Consider the following 19893-nt stretch of genomic DNA (forward strand, 5'->3'; position numbering starts at 1 on the left):
CCGGCACCCCCTACAACTGAGCAACCCAACCTGCCGAGCCGACCACCTGCGCTTGCTTCCCAATGACCTTCATCGCCGCATCGTGCATCTCCTGCTCCGTATCCTGGCACAGATCCTCCAGCACCACCAGTTTGTAGTCCATGTCCGCCCCCTGACGCACCGTCGACATAACCACGCCGCTCGTACTGAGGCCGCTGATGACCAGTGTTTCGATGCCGAGACTTCGAAGGATGAGGTCCAGATCCGTGCCGTAGAGCGCAGACACCCGCCGCTTGGTGACTACGATGTCGCCCTCCCGCGGCGCCACAGCAGCATGGATTTGCGTCGACGCATCGCTCTCTGTGAATCCCCCGTGGGCTTTGATCCGCGCGAACGACGCGTTGCGTAGTGATGCCTCGGGGCATCCAGGCCGAAATGCCACCCTCACGTAGATGACTTGGATCCCAGCCTTGCGTGCTGCTTCGATTGTTTCGGACAGGCGCTGGAGGAACGACTCGGTGTCCTGGCTTTGGACCCGGTCGACAATGCCGTTTTGTATGTCGCAGACTAGAAGAGCTGTTGTGGCCATTGTGTTCCCCTCCCTTTCTCTTCTTTCGATTCCCTTGGGCAAAGGTCCACGGGTCTGGTCAAGTCGACAAGATCTCACGCATGAAAAGCGCCTACTCTTGTAATCTCTTGTTCGTATAGAAAGGTAGAAACAATGGCACATCCGCACACAGGCGAGAGCAGTCTACATATTATATATGATGCTACTGTGAGAGCGCTGGAGAGTACTCCGGCCCGGATATTCCATTGCTATTGGCTCATAGCAGGCCGGTACCGGGGTGTTGGGAGCATCTGTTAAGCCGGTCCAGCGTGCAATGCTGCATGAAGACAATCACGTTACCTTCTCCACGATCTGGTGGATCGATAGGTATCTTGAGGGACCACAAGTGCAAAAAAGGCTCTGTAGGAAGCATGGGCTGTTTGGACTTTGGGAGAGCGGGCATCTCCAGAACGCGGAAGTCACCGTTGATTTGGCTCGAGGAATGGTCGAATCATGCACTGGAAACCGCCCACTGCGCCCTGGCACATTGGAAAATTCATCAAAAATAAACCATTGTCTGAAGTACAGGCTCGCAGGCTTCTTCCTCCGCCAACATCTCGCGGTGCGCTCAAATTGACATCAAGCAGAACATAAGCGAACAAGACGTGGGGACAAAATGGCGGAGAAGGCTCGAGTTCTCCTCGTGGGGAGTGGTGGCATAGGAACGATGACAGCTGTGAATCTGGAAAAGGGCGGGCTGGCGACGGTGGCGGCTGTGTTGCGATCGAATTACAAGGTGGTCACAGAGAAGGGCTTCACCATCGACTCGTGTGACCATGGCAAGTTCGATGGGTGGAGGCCATCCGAAGTTCTGTCCAAGGTGCCAGACGTAACAGCACCCGAGGGATCGACCAAACCATTCGACTATGTGATCGTCACCACCAAGAACATCCCAGATGTCCCCCCGACCGTGGCCGACTTGATCCGTCCAGCCGTGACACCCGGCCGCTCAGTCATTGTGCTCATCCAGAATGGATTGAACATTGAGAAGCCACTGATGCAGGCGTTCCCAGACAACATCTGTCTCTCTGGCGTGTCATTAATGGGTGCCGATGAACTGAGTCCAGGCCACATCCTCCAGAACGATGTCGATAGGCTTTTCATTGGCCCATTCCTGTCGGCTAAGATTGATCAACAAAAGCAGATCGCTGCTGCAGAGGAGTTTGTACGGATATACTCCGCTTCAGGCAAGGTCGAGTGCTCGTATCAGTCTGATGTGCTGTTTGTCCGGTGGAGGAAGCTCATGTATAACGCCGTGTGGAATCCAATCTGTGCACTGACCGACCTGGACACCACACGCTTTCGACTGGCATCCGACGCTCAGGACCCCGCCAGCCCCCTCGACTTACTGGTGAGGCCCGCCATGAATGAGATCCGTGCGGCGGCCAGAGGAGCTGCCAATGTTGAGCTGCCTGAGTCACTGGTGGAGTCGATGGTCGAGTGTGATCCGATGGAGATATTTTGTGCTCCAAGCATGTTGCAGGATCGGCGCAAGGGGCGGTTCATTGAATACGAGAACATCCTGGGCGAAGCACTGAGAGAGGGCGAGAGGGCAGGGATCCCAATGCCGACGGTGAAGTGCCTATACGGTCTTTGCAGGGCAGTTCAGTGGCGGACCATGGAGCTGAACGGCTTGGTCGACGCCCAGAAGCTGCTGGAGGCCAGGATGGCCAACCCCCGCCCATCGGGTCCTTGAGACGCGACCGCCCTAGCCCCCAGAGCCCCCAGGGAAGCCCAATAGTAACGCCCCCAATGGAGTCGCGGCTGGCAAACCACGCAGAATGCTTCGTTTGGAGGTGGGCCTAGGCTGATCGATGCTGCTTCAGGTTAACCCTGTGATTGGGAGCCTCTGCGCGTCCGCAGTAGCGAGGTAGCAATCTCGAGAGAAAGACTCTTTCGCCAACTCAATCGACTCAGACATAGTAGCATCGCAAATTGGGCACCCCCTCAGATCGTCCTCTTGCTTGGGATCTTCCAGGGATGAAAATTCAGCCTTGTAATGTTTCCATCCTTGTATTGTTTGAGCCTGGAGGACATTCGGGTTGGCGAAGTTCCCCAGCGAAGGTCGACTCGGCCGCTCTTGTGCAGGAGTCCTCAAGCAAGGGATATTGGCCAGGCCAGGCACCTTCTTCTTTAGGCCCTCGTGATCATCTCGAGTGCACATGCCATGGAGGGCAATGGCCTGTCACTGGCCCGGAGCCCATGCATCAGGGGCTGCCTCACCCTCCCTGCTTCCGGACAGCTTTCTCTGCCAGATCTTCGGTTGGCTGGTTTGGCACACTTCGCTTTGTCAGTTGAATGGTCTCCGAGACTGGCGACTCTCGGCATTGTGGACTTTGATAGACACACCCAGTGAAATGGGCTGGCGTCCGCCACCCTGATCTCGTGGCTGGCTGCTGCAAGGGCATTCACGCCTATAACACCTTTTGACAGTGGTCGGAGACAGTGGTCGACTCACCTTGCATAAAGCATTGTCGTCACATCCTTGGGTGGCACGCACGATGGTTCGTTCCCAGTCCTAGATCGAAGAGGGGGAAGAGACTAGATATAGAGAGGAGGATCGGTGCCTGTAGCAGCCCAGCATTCTTCTTCCACTCCTTCATTCTCAGCTCAACCCAACATCTTGCCATCCGCTTGAAAATACCCTGTCTTTCGATTAGCCCATGTCTCCTTCCAAACATGAATGACAATCAAGAGCCCCAAACCTTTGTCGATCTCCCTGGAGCTATCAGACCGGCAATGGTCGGCAATATGCACTCGGAAGGACACATTACCGTGGAGCCGGATGTCAATGACCCCAGCAAGGTCTGTTGGCGCCTGTCAGAACAAGCATGGAATCTCGCAACCGTCGATCACCGCTTTTGCGGGCCTTGCCCAGGAAGCATCAAGACCCTGATCTGTAAAGACGGCGCTCGCCCGACCAACCTCGCAATCCCGGCGGTGCACCAGGCAAGCATTCAGACAATCATCTTGGAAAATGGCCACATCGATTACCTCGACACCGCGGCGTTCCCCAATTTGCGGGCGATTGTCTGCAAGAAGGACGAGGTCATGTATCCTGCCAGAAATCTGGACCGTGCCGGATGTGATCTCTCCGACTGGGATGTGACAGAAGAGAGCATTCACCGGCAACAAGCCGAAATACACCGCCAAATCATACCGCAGCTACCAAGATGGATGCAGGCCCTCGCCCTCGATCCTAACCGTCAAATTGAGCTCTCTATCCGCGTCGTCCTGGACTTTCGCACGCGCGAGGAGGAGGAAGCTCCCATACTCTTCTATTGGGACGGAAAGACACTCAAGGAAGTAGCACGACCTCCCTGGTTTATTCCTGTGTGCATCCTATATTCTTGGAGCGCTGGCCGCTCCTATTGGGCACTTCGGTCACCCAAAAAGGCTCGCCTGATCATTGGGTCGGTGAGCAACACGAGGAGGTTTCGCTGAGGACAGCTGACGAGTTGTTTGGAGTGTGCTGGACAATGGAAGGGAACGGCTCTTCGTCAACAAGCAGCGGGCGAGTAAACCAGCGAGGCCATTGGCGTCGTCAAGGAGGAGAGAAGGTAAGCGACGGGGTTGAGGCTGATTTTGACTGTCGATGGATAAATTCCAGGTTGCACAGCATGGGGATTTCGATGCAGCGACGCCGTTGGTCGTACGATTACTTGGGGATCTTGGGTGGTACTTGTGCCACACACTCCTCGTCGTTGTGGCTTTTCTGTGTGTGCTCTGCCTTCCATGCCCCTAATGTGACCCCAAGCAAACTCACCATCAATGTTTTAGTTAGCAGGTCGATAAGGAATAAGGTGGATATTGTGATCTCGCGTGAAATGGCATCATCCGGAGATTTTATCTCAGCAAGGCGTTTCTTATCTTGCTGGGAGCCCAATTAACAATGTCGCTTGCCTCTCTAGTGGAGGTAAGCCTACCCAGGTGCTAACTTAGTGTCAACGTGGACGTGATTTAAATAGCTTATTGGCGATGGCGACGAGGAGGAGTTCGATGTCGCAGGCTATCTTTGGGTGCTGCGTGCCGTCGCATGGGCTCGGATCGGTTGCAGCACGCCTAAAGAGGGCAAGGACGGTGGGCTGATAGGCATCAAGCGCCACTTCTAGGGGCTTTGGAGGGGGACGGAGGCACCTATGGGCATTCGCCAGGACCCATTTCCGGACCTGGTAGATACCTCGGGTACCTTGGCTAGGGGGCGCTGGGGGGTGCGAGTTTCAGGTACCAGGCGCGCCTGCGAGGGATGAGCGTCAGATAACCACCGACCCACCCAGCCAATTTCTGATCGTCAGGAACATGCGCCTATCAAACACATCCCCTGAAGCTTGGGAGTCTCAGCTGTTCAAACCCAAGCCCGCAGGGATAGACGGAGTGCACGACGCAAAAATGGCCTCCTTGCACGCTCCCTTTCGTGGTCCTTCGTGTCCTCTTCAACCTTCGATCACCTCGTCGTCCTCCCCAGAGGTTGAGTGCCTCCCCGTGCCCGGAACAACATGTCCATGTCCCTTCCTCGAGCATTGGGCCCTGTGAGGCTACTCATTGTATTCATCGCTTTGGTCTCCCTGTTCCTCTTCCGATCCTACTACCTTCCCAGTCCCGACGATGCCGCATATGGCTTGACTTCTTCGACATCCATGTGGAAGAGCTCGAGCTCCCACTCCGCCGCTGTCGAAGATGTAGCTGACGTCGAGCTTGAGGACGGCTACTACGAGGTCAATGAAGACCCGGATCTAGTCACCCAACCGGAGCAGTATGCAGAAACGGGCCCTGAACCAGAATTAGAACCAGAACCAGAGTCTGAGCCTGAGCTGGGACCTGATATGGATGCTGAGTCTGCACCTGAACCTGAACCTGAATCTGAATCCGAACCTGAACCCGAACCCGAACCTACACCCAACGACGACTTCGCGTCCGAGTCCGAGTTCGAGTCCGAGTTCGAACCAGAGCCATCCAGTTCTCGTGAAACTGTCCCCGTGTCAACTCCCACATACGCAACCGACCCTCGCATCCCACCGTGTCGCCAGCTGCCGGGCGCAGACAAAGTGGTGGTCATGGTTAAGACAGGGGCTACCGAAGTCTTTTCGCGGGTCCCTGAACAACTCGTTACACTGGCTCAGTGCGTGCCTAATTTCATGGTCTTCTCGGACATGGAGCAGCAAGTGGGGGAGTTTCGGATTCAAGATGCCTTGGACGAGATTGGAAAGGAATATAAGGAGAACCATGATGACTTCCACTTCTACAACGAAGTTCACGCCGCCCACGTTGCGCATGGCGACGTGAGTGTGCTGGGATCCGACAAGGCCTGGGCGCTGGATAAATGGAAAAACATCCCCATGCTCCACAAGGCTTACCTGAAGTATCCAGATGCTGAATGGTTTGTCACAATCGATGCCGACACATATCTGAGCTGGGCGAATCTCTTGCTTCTGCTCGACCGCATGGACCCGGACGAACCGCTCTATGCAGGGTGCGTCTATTGGCATGGCCCTACTGCATTTGCTCAAGGTGGCACGGGCTACCTATTATCTCGCAATGCGGTCCAGAAATTCGAGGAGATACGTACCCCTGACAGGATCGCCGATTGGGAGAAGGAGACCTCAACGATCTGCTGCGGCGATGTCATGCTGGGGGTTGCGATGGGCCAAGCAGGAGTCAGCGTCAGCGGTGCCTGGCCGATGTTCCAGGTAGACCCTCCGTCTGGCTTCGTCTGGTCCGATACTGTGTGGTGCACTCCGGCCATAACGTGGCACCATGTGCATTCTTACGAGGTGGAAGCGCTCTGGCAGTTTGAGAAGGACTGGATCAATAAAACCTGGGACGACGAAGACCCTGGTGCAGTCCCATACCTGTACAAGGACGTCTTTGAAGATTTTGTCCGCCCCCACATCACTGAGCACAAGAAAGACTGGAACAACCTTTCTGGGGACAAGACTTTTACGCAACCTAAAGAGGACCACGTAAAAGAAGACAACGACTGGGACTGGAAAAATGACGAGGAGAAACAACAGATGTGGGATGATCTTTCCGAGCTCGAGAAGAAATCCGTGGAATCCATCGAAGATTGTCGCGAGGTTTGTCAGAAGGACAGGCAATGTATGCAGTTTGCGTGGCATCCTGGAACCTGCAAACTCAGCCATTCTATCAAGATGGGTCGGCCGGTCGACTCGAAAGACGAGTACACCTCTGGGTGGATGACCGACCGGGTCGAAAAATTCAGCGCTGCCAGATCAGAGTGCGGCGAGGTTTCATGGAAAGTGGGCTGAAAGGACAGTCTGATCTCCCTAACATGATGTCCACGATACGACGACAATCTCTTCGCCCCACTGCTGGGTTCCCGACGTTACAAAGAACGGCTTCCGAATCTCATGAGCCTTCCTGGTGATCCATATTGTCCTTTCTCTTCGAAACGAATCGTGTTTTTGCGGTATGCGTCTTGCCGCTTGTTGGTCTTGAATGATGGATGAGCAGAGCGTTTCTGGCTCTTTGATACCCCTACAGCTCCGGACATCGGCGTCTTTTGCTGTTTCCGATTTCGATTCTCTTGTACATATCGTCATTATCTTGACGGATACCAGCGACACTGGGTGATTTGCGGCAACTTTTGACGATTTAAGTGGCAATGTACGACCATAGAGCAGCCCTTGAATGTTTGGTGATGGTGTCTGGCGTTTGCCATCTAGACAGGTTCAGCCACTGGGACATGCATGAGAACTGGAATATGAGGATGCGTGGCGGCACTTTCAATTGAATGTCTGGGTTTTTTACTGCGAGGCCTTTCAAAGGCAAGGCACACGTTTTGGAATAGCAGTCCGATATTATTTGCCAGGATCTCATCCATCACGGCAGGATAAGCCTGGAGCCGGCCCAAGGAAGGCCAGCAATGTAATATTCATTTCCGGTAGACGTTTATCTTTCTATCTGAGCACAATCACTCGTTTTCGCTCTGTGACATGGACCATAACTCTTTGATTGGCTCCTGTACCCCCGGGACCAACCTTGAGCACCGCTCTCGTGGTCCAGTATGGTGTCTGTCCAGTTGCATCACTTTTGCTTCTTTGAAGACAACCGTCTTCGTCTCATCTCGTCGGTCCATCCTTCAACCCCCATCCAACCGTTCTCGGAGCATGTTGGATCGGGCACACAGACAGGCAGGTGGCTGTCGCGAGAATACCTCTGCGCTTGCAGCAGGTTGTATGTTGCACGTTCTGGGTCCTGTCCTTATTCTAAGCTGGTATACGGAGTCCTCGGTTCTTCGACCCATTCGGTTTTCCCCTCGCCACGGAGTGACAGTGACCCTTGTCGATTCATCAGGTTTTCCCTCTCGCGCGATGTAGGATTGAGGATTTTGGTCTTCGAGAACGCGACTGCGGCTGTCTGTAGGTAGGGTGCTAGCTGCGGGTGGGAAGCCTCGTTGGAATTGATGGTCCTCGAAGGGGGGAAACACGCGCCGGCAGAATGGCCATTGTGGGATATGGATCTAGGACATCTCGTCAGTCACTGCTGGTTGTGCTCGTTAGAATACCATCGATGTTCAAAGAGCTGAATGGGCGAGGTAATCGGCTTCTTCAGAAAGGCGGAGAATGTTAGCACGGCACAGATCAGGTCATCGTGTCGGAAATCATTTGCAGAGGTATCGAGTATTCATTCCTCTATCCTGATCTAGTTCCAGATGTAGATCCAGCAGGCCACGTTCAACTGGTTCTGAAGCACAGGATCTAGTTGTTGTAGAAAGCAAACCCCAAAAACTCAGAACTGAAACTGTGCGAGGCCAAGCGAGCCTGTCACGTCGCAGGTGGAGAGACCTGGCCGCGACCAGTGCCCTGCTTGCGCCACGCCACTGTCGACTCGCCCCCAAAGAATTACCAAACCTGAGCCTTGAACGCCTTGAAGGGTATCTCAAAATGATAAATATCGTCATCCAATCCTGGAGTCCAAACCAGCTCCGATCCACATGCAAGACCGTATCTAGAGCCTCTGCTCCGTGCAGGTCCTTTCATTTCATCGCAAAATCAAACTCCTCGAAATCAGCTCGTAGACCCTCTGCGTCCTCTTCCTCGGCGGCCTGGTCGCTCCCGTCCTTGGACAGGATCGAGTCCATCCAATTGACCCGGTTTTCCAGTTGTAGCAGGCCGGCCATCACTTCTCTCCCGAACCAGATGTTGAACTTTTGATTTGTGGGCAACGAAAAGAATAGGGATTTGGCCACGCCCACGTCGTCGCCCTCGTTGGCGTTGCCGTTGGCATGGTCGGCCAACTGCACGGGATCGGCCAGCCACGTCCACACTCGGAAGTAATCCGATCGTTGTGGAAGCTGGGCGTCGGCAGCACAGGATTGGAAGTCCGGGTACTCGTACTGCGATGCCTTCACCTTGAACGCGGCCTCAACCATCCCCGTCTTGATGCGGTCGACCGGGCAGGCAACGAGTTGCCAGTGGAAATGCCGGATGCCGGTCCGGTTGACTTCCCAGCACACCGTGCCTAGCTGACCGTGGCTCTTCGCCCCCACCATGACACTCAGGGCCTTTCGGAATCTGTTCATTTCCTTGAATTCGGCGGCTAATTCGTCGGGTGATCTCTTTCCGTGCGCCAACTCGTCTGCTGCGTGGTAGTATGGGATAATCATGACGTGGCCGGTAAAGGACAGCTGCGGAAATGTCGATGGCAACGGTAAGGGGCCCCTCGTGACTGTTGCCATACTTTCGTCCCCTAGAGACACGACAAGGTGAGTCTTGGTGCCTGGCTTGTTGAGACACATGAAACAGTCATTAGGGTCGCCACGTGGTCCTCTCCGAGCACGCTTGCGATTGTATGAACCATAGCCTTCATCTGCCCCGCCCCGATATGGTGCTCTGTCGTCGATGGCTTGTCGCTTCCTTGGCGGTGAAGATCTGATGAAGGGTGAGTCAAGCGGAGAAATCATCGTAGGTGGAGGACGCGAGGTGTCCAGCGTAAACGCCGACATCCACTCTTTCGTGGGTGCGGACACGCCCGGCAGACTTTTAAATCTAGTGACGCTCGGTTGATCGAACGAAGTGTACTCGACCACATGCTTGAAGGGCTCTCGCTCCCACAGGGCACTTGGACTGCTGCAGAAATGATACCATGGCTTGAGTGCTTGACAGAGGTTGGCGATAGATTGAGTGCCAGACGTCCCATCCACACCCTCCGGCAACTCGATCTTGGACCCATTGGTGATGTTTGCCGGCCACTGATTTGTAACGAGAATGTGTGCGGAATGAGCGCCGTGCAGTCCTCTTGACTCGCTGTCGAGATACCATGGGTCGTAAGGGCCAAGCTTCTCAGTGAGCGACGCTTCGTTCTGTACTAATCGCCCTCCGAGTGACACGATTCTCACGCCTTCCGTAGTGGTCACGGTCCCTTTGCGGCCTAGATAGAAAAGATTCGAACACAGATCGCCGTCTTCGAGCTTTGCTTTGACGGATCCTGGGAAAGGCGAGTCGCCAACCGTGAAATACGTCGGGAGAGGTACTTCGATCTGACCGTTGAGCAGCGCCTCCAGTTCCTTTGAATTGCTTTCATCGTCAGAGAGGCCCAGAAGATCGCCGACGACAATGGCCAACGAGAAGTTGTGTTTGGCTTGCAGTTTCGATATCTTGTCGAAAGCCTTCTTTAGTTGACCTTGGATGCTGCCGACAACAAGGCTGGCTGGGTCAGTGATGATACTAATACAATTTCACTTCACCGTAGACTCACATCTTTGCAGTCCCCATGGTGGCTCTGGAGAAGCGTGAGGTGGGAGATTCAAAGGACGAGAGAGAAAGGACCGGTTCCGCTCAGCTGTCTAAGCGTGCTTTGGCATTTGTGTGAGGTTGAAAAGGCCACCAGTTTCTCATGCTGTCATGAGCACCTAAGACACGGGAGTGAATATGATGGGGTTTTGTAGGAAGACAAAGACTGAGAGTGAATGACTTCGGTCCAAGTAATAGCAAGGCTCGCAGTGACAGAACTGAGGAGTGAAGTTTTATGTGGTTCATGCTGCAAATGCTCCGATGGACTTGATACGGTGACACATTTCACCGCACACGCAGAATGCGGGGGAATTTTTTCGATTCCCACCCTTGAACCCAAAAAACGCAGTCAAACCTCGTCTCTGCTGTGCAGCAGTACAGCGAGCCAGCCTCGCCGCTTTCGCACCGCTTTTGCTTCGACCCAGCCTTCACGCCTTGTCCATGTGGTGTCGAGCAGTTCTATTCGGCCTTTGATGGTGCAATTTCGACCATGGCTGCCATATCTCCGGGCTACCGTCTCGGCACCTCGCGCCGGGCGAAGAAAGCCACCGTTTCGACGAAACGACACCGCTTCGAGCCTTTTACAAAGCGAATAGCACAGTTGAGGATTGACCCTGTTCATACCGTGTCAAGAGTCAGGCCTTCAAACAATGACGGAGACGATCTACAAAGCTTTTTCCACACCTCTTTGGAAGGGTGGATGGAATTGAACTTGTCCGCAACATTCACCAGCTTCCTCACCCAGGCGAGTCCACTTTGCGAAAATCTACCCCTGCTGCTTCACCACGCAGACACCATCTTCGAGCTCCTCGTCGAACACATCGAAAAGCGAGACGAACTCGCTCTCGAACCTCTACTCAGTCTCCTTGCCCAACTTGCCCATGATCTCGATCATGGTTTTGAACCATACTTCCCAAAAGCTGTACAACTGGTTGCGCAGATTGCTGCCACTGATGATAAGACTGAGGTGGTTGAATGGTGTTTCAACTGTCTTGCGTACATTTTCAAATACCTATCCAGAATGCTGGTGCAAGATCTACGACGCCTGCTCGATGTCATGATGCCCTACCTATCCTCCAAGAAAGACTACGTCGTTCGGTTCAGCGCAGAATCGCTTGCGTTTTTGCTGAGGAAAGCCGCCATGCAGTTTCCCTCAGACAAGGCACCCCTGCGTCTCGCTCTCAAGCATCTTTTGAAGGGATTTCCGCAGCAAGACGGTGCCGCAGCCATCAGTCCATATCAACTCGGCGTCATGAGTCTGTGCGTCGAGAGTGCCCGCGGGGTTGAACCACAGTTGCATTCGTGTGCTGCATCCCTGGTACAGTGTCTACTGGACTGCGCTCTCCCTATGAGTCAACAACCCCAAGTTCAGTCAACCGTGGACGGTGTTCTGGTTGCCCTCCTCCATGAGACAAATGCCGAAACAATTCTCCCGGTCCTGGGGGTCGTCCTGGATACTCTTGAGAGCTCTATGGCTTCCGAGGAGGCCAGCCAGTTGTCTTTCGCTCTCAGGCTTTTCTTGGTTGTCATAGGGACCCAGGGAGGATCGAGTATTAGTGCATGGAAGATCTGCATCGAGGCCTTTCAAGGGGTAGCTGCAGCCGCATGGCGTCTCAATGAGAACAGAATGCACCTCAATTCGCGTCTCGCAATCATCATTGCCACGATAGTTCAATATGCGTCGTCGCCACAGGTGTATCCGCGACCAGCACTTCATACTCCAGCAGAGTTGTGCCAGAATGTGTTGGACTCGGCTGAGGAGCACTTTTCGCCGCGCGAGTTCTATGCCTTCGCCACTGCTTGTGCGGAGCTTGGCAGGGACAGGTTCATTGAACTTGTCCTTCCAAGACTCCAGAAATACATTTGGGAACACTGGTCTGATGATGAGGTGAGTCTTTACTACATGCTGGAGAGACTACAACAGAATAAGATCGGCTTCGGTGAGTCTGCAGATGCCCGGTCAATAAACTGTCCTGCGGACTTTGGAGATTTCATCCTGAATCAGCTACCGATGAAGGAAGATGAGGATGCATCTACAATAGAACAACTTGCTGGGCGGCTTCGCTTCTCCAAGGCTGCTCTCCTTCTCGGAAGTTCCAAGGATACTGCTAGATCCCTTGATGCCTTTCACAATCTGCTCATCCACGTCTTGGAAGACATCAGGAGCGATCTTGACCTTCGTCAGCGCACAGTTTTGGGCTGGGGCTTTGACACCTACGTCGAAATCGCACCCTCTGATGACCAGAGGCTCAAAGACCTTGCTTCACTTATTCCAAAAATGCCTGCGATTGTTTTCCACCTACCGGCTTTTGTGCATGCGATCGGCCGTCTGCTTCGGAAAGTTGCTGCAGTTGACGGGGTAGAGTCAAGCCTCTTCGACAACGTCCGCTACACCCTCATGCAGAATCTATTGTCAACGTCCCCCAGCTTGAAGAAAGGGTCTGCGGAATTGCTCCTTGCCCTCGGTGGGCGGGATACCATGATGTGGCTTGCAGAAACCATTCGCCTGGTTCTGGAAATTCTTAACACTCCATACACTCCTGCCCACGCCCGAAAGATTGCGTTCTTACTGAGGCGGATTCTGCACCAACAAAAACATATACCAGAAGGCTCTTCGTTCCAGGATCTGATCCCGTTTTTCTTATTTGGCTTGATGCCCTGTTACCATGACCAAACAAGATTGGAAGTTTGCAACTTTCTCTCTCAAATGGTGCAGACGACACCGTCCGAAGAAACCATAGTCAACCTTGCCGTGCAGTGGCTTCAGTCACCCGCAGATTTGATACAATCGCCTCAAGAAGATTCACAGGTGGCAAAGTCGACACTGTCTTCCTTTGAATGTCCAATGCTTGCGCATCTCGACTCCTTGTCCTCATCAGTCTCAGACGATTTCGAAAACTCCACCGACAGATTCCGCACCATGATTGAAGACGAACACCGGCTAGAGAGTCCATCAAGAACGCCTCAGGGAGCTCGATCACTAGCTCTCCAGGTATTATCCGTGATGCCAGGCTCAGCCGAGCGCCGGTCTCGTTCATGGGTTCCTATCTTCCTCGCTGCGCCTTTCAGCCGCGCTCAACTACAACCAAAGCCTAGCTCGGACGCTTCTGCGTCATCGCACACGTTGAGTCCTGATCTTGATGACCACGAATGGTCTCTGAGAGACAGGAAGGCGATGTTGGCCCTGTTCGGCCAATTCCAGAACCCTAGTGTCCTCTACAGATCTTCCGAAGTCTACGAAAAACTCATCGATCTTTTGAGCAATGGGAACGAGGACATCCGAAAGCTCGCTCTTCAAGCAATCTTGACCTGGAAAGATTCGGTTCCCGGCGGTTACCAGCCAATACTACTCCAATTAGCCGATGGGAAATTGGACGCATCCGCCATAAGTAAATGGCTGACCACTGACGAGGGAGAGAGTTCTGTCCGATCAGTGGATCGGAGCACTGTCCTTCCTGTTGCCCTCAGGCTTGTCTTTGGTGTAATTGTGGGCCGATCAGGGACGTTCGGGTCTCAAGACGCTAGGAGGAAATCGTTGTTGCGTATTCTCCTTCGATTACCTGAGAGCGAAGTCTCATTGTTCCTTGACATTGCTCTTGGCAAATTGAAAGATGTCAAGGTTCAAGCAACCGCTCCGAATCTCGCGAGCCTCGACCAAGCATATATCCCGGAGGACCAGCAATATGGATTTCTCCGATTATTGTTGTCAATGCTGGAGACATTCCAGAGCCGATTTGCTCCCTACGGCGAACAGGTTGTCGACGCAGTTGTCTTTTGCGTCGCCAAAGCTTCTCATCAAGGTCAAAATGCGGTCAAGCAGACCGGTACAGGGGCATTATCAAGGAGTATACGGCGAACCGGCTTCCAATGTCTCGTCCTTCTCTTTGAACATTGCCAGGGCGTCGACTGGCCTGCATACCTTCGCAGTCTCTTTGCTGATGCAATAAGTCCGCGGCTCGACATATTCGCTTCAGAGACGAGCCAGGGTATTTCTGGATTGCTACGTCTGTTTGCGTCTTGGGCTCATTCTTCTGATTACATTGGCTATTTGGGCGAGTACGATGGGCGAGTTCCAGGAGTCATGTGGCAGGCTCTAACCGCGGATTCCACGCCAGACTCAGTGAAGCTGTTCATACTCAACGAGGTTGTCTTGCCGTGGGCTACCCTGTCTGAAGATGGATCCCCTATGCCAAACAAAGCTCGTGACCTTCTCAAAATCGAGTCAGATGGCCTATTGACGGCTCTCGCAGCTATGCTCGAGCGGACACCTCCCAGGCCGATTCTTGCTGCAATAACAATCATCCTGCCCAAGGTCGCCCTATTTGTGGAGTCTCCACAGTCTCGGCAGTCCATTGTCAGGTTGTTGACGACTCTTCTTGGTGATGATGGGCTCAAGATACCTCCAATTGTCAGAAGTCAGCTTCTCCTTTCGGTCCAGAGTTTTCTGGCTGTCGATGCCACTTTGGATCAAAGTTCACACCTGCAACTTCTAGCCTTGATTTCGTCTTTGTTCAATTTCTTCAGGGACCGAGCTAACCGTCAATTACTATGCGACGTCTTGGAAAGACTGGCTACTTCAGACGAAGATCTAGCTCGGATCGCGCGGTTATGCTCAGACCTCAATGCCATGTCCTCAGAACGACTCGAAATGATTGATTACGATAGACGGCTACAGGCTTTTCAATCAATCCAGACCCTGAAGTTCAACGGCAACGGTTCAATGTATCAGCCCATCATTTACAACTTGCTGTTCTTCGTCCGATCCAGTGACGATTTGACGATACGGTCAAATGCTTTGGAATGTCTTAAACAGGTAATTATCAAATCCTGTGAATCCGAGAGCTCCGACTTGAACGACTCGATCGTGAGCACTGTCCTTCCTGTAACCAAGAAATGCCTGAGACATGAATCGGAGCTCGTCAGGGCAGATTTCGTCACTGTCCTGGGCCTTCTCGTGCAGCATGCACGCGGTGACAAGGATTTGACGAACATGACACCCCTCCTGGTTGGGAATGATGAAGAAGCGTCATTCTTCTCGAACATTTTGCATATCCAAAAACACCGTCGTCTTCGAGCCATTCGACGCCTTGTCTCCGAGGTCGAGAAAGGGTCGATCAACGCCGCCAACATTGTGGAGATTTTCATCCCTTTGTTGAAGATGTTCGCCCATGACTCAAGCACGGATGAGTCGGTGCAAAGCGCTAAAGGCGAGAGCATCACTGCAATAGGCACTCTTCTTCAATGGATTGACTGGAAAAACTTCAAGATACTGTTCCGCAGGTACAAGAATGACCTCGACGTAACCAGGGAGAACCAAAAGGCGACCAATCGACTTCTCTCGTGTGCTGCTGATGCATTGATATCCGCGAGCAGCCACCGTTCTGAAAAATCCGAAACAGAACAAGACCAACCGATACCACAGCTCGCAGTGTCGCTTCCGGAAAAAGCCGCAGTGGGAGAGGAATTGAGGCTTCACTACATACCCAAACTTGCCGAACTTGTCCATTACAAAGACGAGACCGAGATAAGTACGCGTCTACCCGTCGCGGTGGTCGCGATCAAGCTTATCACTCTGCTGCCATTACACGAGATCCCAGTCCTCGCTGCGCCAGTAACCCTCGATATCGCGCAGATCCTCAGAAGCAGAGCTCAAGAATCCCGGGATGCCGCGCGCAAAGCTCTTTGCGAAATCGTTCTCATGCTCGGTCCCGGCAGTCTGCAATTCGTGCTTAGGGAAATGCGCACAGCTCTCACCAGAGGGTATCAGTTGCATGTCGTGTCCTACACCCTCCATGCAATTCTGGTAGCTCTGGTCTCTCAAATCGAGCACGGTGATCTGGATTATTGCTGCGATGAGCTTGTCTCTGTTATAATGGATGACATTTTCGGTGCTGTGGGCCAAGAAAAGGACAATCAAGACTATATCAGCAGCATGAAGGAGGTCAAGAGCAGCAAAAGCTTTGATTCAATGGAGCTCCTGGCACGTTCAATAAGCGTGCTGTCTGCCTCAAAGCTTGTGGCACCAATTCAGACCATTCTGTCTGGCACGCTATCGGCCAAGCAAGTCCGACAAGTTGACGAGCTTCTCCGGAGGATCGGCAGCGGTTTGTCACAAAATCAGTCAGCTGGTCAGCGAGACGTCTTGACATTCGCATACCAGTTGATTCAATCGCTCTACCAACAGAAAAACACCACGCAAGTCCAAACGCCTACCAACGACGAGAAGAATCGGCAGAGATATCTCGTCAGTCTGTCGTCGGCGAGCAAAATCACTCTGACCCAAAATTCAGCCTTGTTATACAAATTAGCTAAGTTCGCTTTGGACTTGGCAAGGTCTACTTTCCAGAGATATCCAGAAGTCCTTACTGCCGAGAACGTGCACGGCTTCCTTCCCGTTATCGGAGACGCTTTGGTCGGAGGCCAAGAGGATGTGAAGATTTCCGCATTGCGTTTATTATCTACCATTACAAAACTGCCAATGACTGAACTTGAGCAAGACTCGCCCTTGTACGTTAGCGAGGCTGTCAAGATCGTGAGAAACTCATCAAGCACCAACGAGGAAGGGGCGCAGGCTGCGTTGAAACTAATAGCTGCGATTCTGCGTGAACGCAAGAGTGTCGCGGTCAAAGAATCAGACATTGCCGAGCTTCTCCACCGCGTTGCTCCAGATATTGAAGCACCCGACCGGCAAGGAGTGACGTTCAACTTCATCCGAGCAGTCATGGGAAGGAATATACAGCTGCCGGAGCTTTACGATCTCGCTGACAAGATTGGAGCCATGATGGTGACAAATCAGACAAAGGGGGCACGAGATGTGGCAAGGGGGCTTTACGTCCATTTTCTGCTTGACTATCCCCAAAGCTCTTCAAGATGGTCGAAACAACAGAGATTCCTGATGACGAATCTCGAATATGAGCACCCTGAGGGCAGGCAATCTGTCATGGAAGCCATCAATACCTTGATCGAGAAGATGAAAGGAGAACCGGCACAGGAACTTATACACGCGTTCTTCATTCCCATACTCCTTCAAATGGTCAATGATGACAATGAAGGCTGTCGACAGCTTGCTGGAGTCCTCCTGTCTCGGCTTTTCGCCCTAGCAGATCGAAGCCGCCTGGACGATGTCTTCGAACTTCTCGACAACTGGATCGAGCAAGCGGATAACAGCAAGTTAAAGAGACTCAGCATGCAGGCATACGCCGTCCTCTTAAACACGGACATCTCTTTCACCGAGGACGAACTTGACCAGATGCGGAGCAACATTGCCAAAACCCTTGAGGCCACAAAAACGACCGACGAGGACGATTGGGAACTCCGGTTCCAATCGTTACTCCTACTGTCGAAGCTGGTGGGATCGCTGCCAGCTACAGTATTGACCCAGAAGCAGGCTCCTCTGTGGTCGCACGTGTGGTCATCTCTAGTCCATTCCAATGCATGGATACAAAGCACATCGGCCAGCTTGATCATTCAATTCTTCAGCCATTGTGTCTCGGCAGACCGCTCAAAGCTTCCGCTGGCCTGTGATCATGGCCTTTCTTTGGGTTCCAAAGAGTTGCTCGGCATCTTGAAAACCTCTTCTCGAATCTTGCGGCGTACAACCGGGAACGATGATCTCAGCACACAAATGGAGCAGATTCTTTTATTTCTGGGTCAATGCGTGAACGAAAACTCGCTGTCGATCGAGGTTAACCAGAAGCCAAGCGAGGCGCAAGAGCCCGAGAAGTCTGAGGAGAGCGATTTAGAAGATGATGTTAGTGCCGAAGGGAAGAGCACAAGGATCCCAGCCACCCAATACCTCCTCGATCAACTCGCACGCACTATCCGTACAGAAACGACTACACAGACATCTGCGGGGCTACATCCAAAGAAGTCATCGCTTCGACTCCTCTCAAATCTTATCCCTGTTCTTTCCATGCCCAACCTGCCCAATGCGCAGGTCAATGCCATCCTGTTGCCGCTCCAGCATATGACTGACACCAACACGAATGCCCCCCACTCCGCGGACCCGACCTTTGGTGCCACGTACCAGACTCTCATCGAGCTCGCTCATGAAGTTATGGAGAAGCTGCAGAAGAAGCTCGGAGACGCCGAGTACGTCAAGGCAGTGACAGAAGTAAGCAAGATCATGCGCGAGAGGAGGGAAGAGCGTAGAACCAAACGACGAATTGAGCGTGTGGCCGATCCGGAAAAGGCAGCGCGAGACAAGAAGAGGAAGACGGACCGAAAGAGGGAGAGGTCGAGGGAGATGGGGAGAGCACACCAGAAGAGGCGAATGGAAGCTGGCATGTGACGAAAGCAATTTGCCCCGTAACGACTTTCCTGTGATTGTTTTTGATCGTTTTCAGCGTTGGAATGTCTGAGGGCGTAAATCAAGGATATGGAAAATAATGGGCCAGTGCCAGGATCAATCGGCCTGCGACAGCACAGCGTCGGAATGTGTAGCTAGGTAGGAACACGCATTCTAGATGCAAGAAAAGGAACAGAGAATTTTCGGGCTTTTTGACCAGCTCTTCGATCGCTCTTCCGCCCTCTTTGAGGGAACTCGTCACTCCATCCCAGACCGAGCACTGTCGTCGGAAACCAACATTGCTTTTGCCTTGCCCTTTGGTTTTCAACCGTTGACACTGGCCGACCGGGGAATGTCTGTGCCCACCGCGGCCGTGGCGCCTGCGTCGATGGGCAATATCAAGCCCGTGATCCATCTGGCCTCGGGCCCTGCCAGGAAGCGGACGGCACAGCCGACGTCCCAGCCGTTGCCCTCGGTCTTGAGCAGGCTGCGGTTCTTGCGGGCCTCGCGGGCCTCGTCGGTCATGCCGCCGGCGTACATCATCGGGGTATAGACCATGCCGGGGCAGACGCAGTTGACGCGGATGCCCTGGGGGGCGTGGTGGGCGGCCATGGCCCGGGTCATGTTGACGACGGCCCCCTTGCTGGTGGGATAAAGCAGGTGTGGCGTCCCACCGCGCAGGCCGGCGACGCTGCCCATGTTGATGATGCTGCCGCGGTAGCCCCAGGCGTCGTCGTTGCGGGCCATCGCCGGGATGGCGTACTTGGCCATCATGACCATGCTGCCGACGTTGACCTCCATCGACTTGGCCCAGGCCGCCATGTCCACCTCGACCGCCGTGCCCGCGGCCCCGCCGATGCCCACGCAGTTGAACAGGATGTCCAGCCGGCCGAACGTGTCGAGCGCGCGCTGCACGACGCCCTGGCACTGCGCCTCGTCCGTCACGTCGGCCTGCACGGCCACCGCGGCGCCCTCGTGGCCCTCGGCCGCGATCATCTCGACCGTCCGCTGCGCCAGCGCCACGTCGCGGTCCACGCAGACCACCCGGCACCCTTCGTCCGCGAGCAGGATCGCCGACGCACGGCCGTTGCCGATCCCGTCGCCGTGGGCGCCCGCGCCCGTGATGATGGCCACCTTGCCGGCTAACGAGCGTGGTGGTTTGGGAAAGGTGTAGTCCATTGTTTCCTCCCGACCGGTCTTGTTGTCTGCTTCTCTTTTTTTGTTATCTCTTGTTCGCTTGTCTTGTATCTATCTTCCTCTCATTGACC

At 53.6% G+C, this 19893-nt stretch overlaps 6 protein-coding genes across 6 annotated transcripts; 3 read left to right on the top strand and 3 right to left on the bottom strand.

Annotated features, from left to right (window-relative positions):
• Window positions 1-10: 10 nt before the first annotated feature.
• PV07_08872 (uncharacterized protein) lies at window positions 11-741 on the bottom strand (the record flags this gene model as incomplete). The annotated part of the gene is made up of 1 exon (XM_016396077.1): window positions 11-741. The coding sequence occupies exon 1, from the start codon at window positions 707-709 to the stop codon at window positions 11-13; it is 699 nt and encodes a 232-aa protein (XP_016245933.1). The 5' UTR covers window positions 710-741.
• A 347-nt stretch (window positions 742-1088) lies between these two features.
• PV07_08873 (uncharacterized protein) lies at window positions 1089-2499 on the top strand. Its single transcript, XM_016396078.1, has one exon. The coding sequence runs from the start codon at window positions 1203-1205 to the stop codon at window positions 2280-2282; it is 1080 nt and encodes a 359-aa protein (XP_016245934.1). The 5' UTR covers window positions 1089-1202; the 3' UTR covers window positions 2283-2499.
• A 2396-nt stretch (window positions 2500-4895) lies between these two features.
• On the top strand, window positions 4896-7524 carry PV07_08874 (uncharacterized protein). Its single transcript, XM_016396079.1, has one exon. It carries the CDS (start codon window positions 5083-5085, stop codon window positions 6850-6852), a length of 1770 nt encoding a protein of 589 aa, XP_016245935.1. The 5' UTR covers window positions 4896-5082; the 3' UTR covers window positions 6853-7524.
• PV07_08875 (uncharacterized protein) lies at window positions 7404-10546 on the bottom strand. The gene is made up of 2 exons (XM_016396080.1): window positions 10304-10546; window positions 7404-10251 (listed from the first exon to the last, which is right to left on the bottom strand). Exons 1-2 carry the CDS (start codon window positions 10318-10320, stop codon window positions 8583-8585), a joined length of 1686 nt encoding a protein of 561 aa, XP_016245936.1. The 5' UTR covers window positions 10321-10546; the 3' UTR covers window positions 7404-8582.
• A 162-nt stretch (window positions 10547-10708) lies between these two features.
• PV07_08876 (uncharacterized protein) lies at window positions 10709-18841 on the top strand. The gene has a single exon (XM_016396081.1). The coding sequence runs from the start codon at window positions 10829-10831 to the stop codon at window positions 18626-18628; it is 7800 nt and encodes a 2599-aa protein (XP_016245937.1). The 5' UTR covers window positions 10709-10828; the 3' UTR covers window positions 18629-18841.
• On the bottom strand, window positions 18521-19804 carry PV07_08877 (uncharacterized protein; the record flags this gene model as incomplete). The annotated part of the gene is made up of 1 exon (XM_016396082.1): window positions 18521-19804. One exon carries the CDS (start codon window positions 19802-19804, stop codon window positions 18950-18952), a length of 855 nt encoding a protein of 284 aa, XP_016245938.1. The 3' UTR covers window positions 18521-18949.
• Window positions 19805-19893: the final 89 nt, after the last annotated feature.

This window comes from Cladophialophora immunda (assembly GCF_000835495.1).
Source record: "Cladophialophora immunda strain CBS 83496 unplaced genomic scaffold supercont1.5, whole genome shotgun sequence".
Classification (NCBI taxonomy): domain Eukaryota; kingdom Fungi; phylum Ascomycota; class Eurotiomycetes; order Chaetothyriales; family Herpotrichiellaceae; genus Cladophialophora; species Cladophialophora immunda.

Bases quoted from the DNA above. Each gene is read 5' to 3' on its own strand.
- PV07_08873 (XM_016396078.1), top strand. From the start codon at position 1,203: ATGGCGGAGAAGGCTCGAGTTCTCCTCGTGGGGAGTGGTGGCATAGGA.
- PV07_08874 (XM_016396079.1), top strand. From the start codon at position 5,083: ATGTCCATGTCCCTTCCTCGAGCATTGGGCCCTGTGAGGCTACTCATT.
- PV07_08876 (XM_016396081.1), top strand. From the start codon at position 10,829: ATGGCTGCCATATCTCCGGGCTACCGTCTCGGCACCTCGCGCCGGGCG.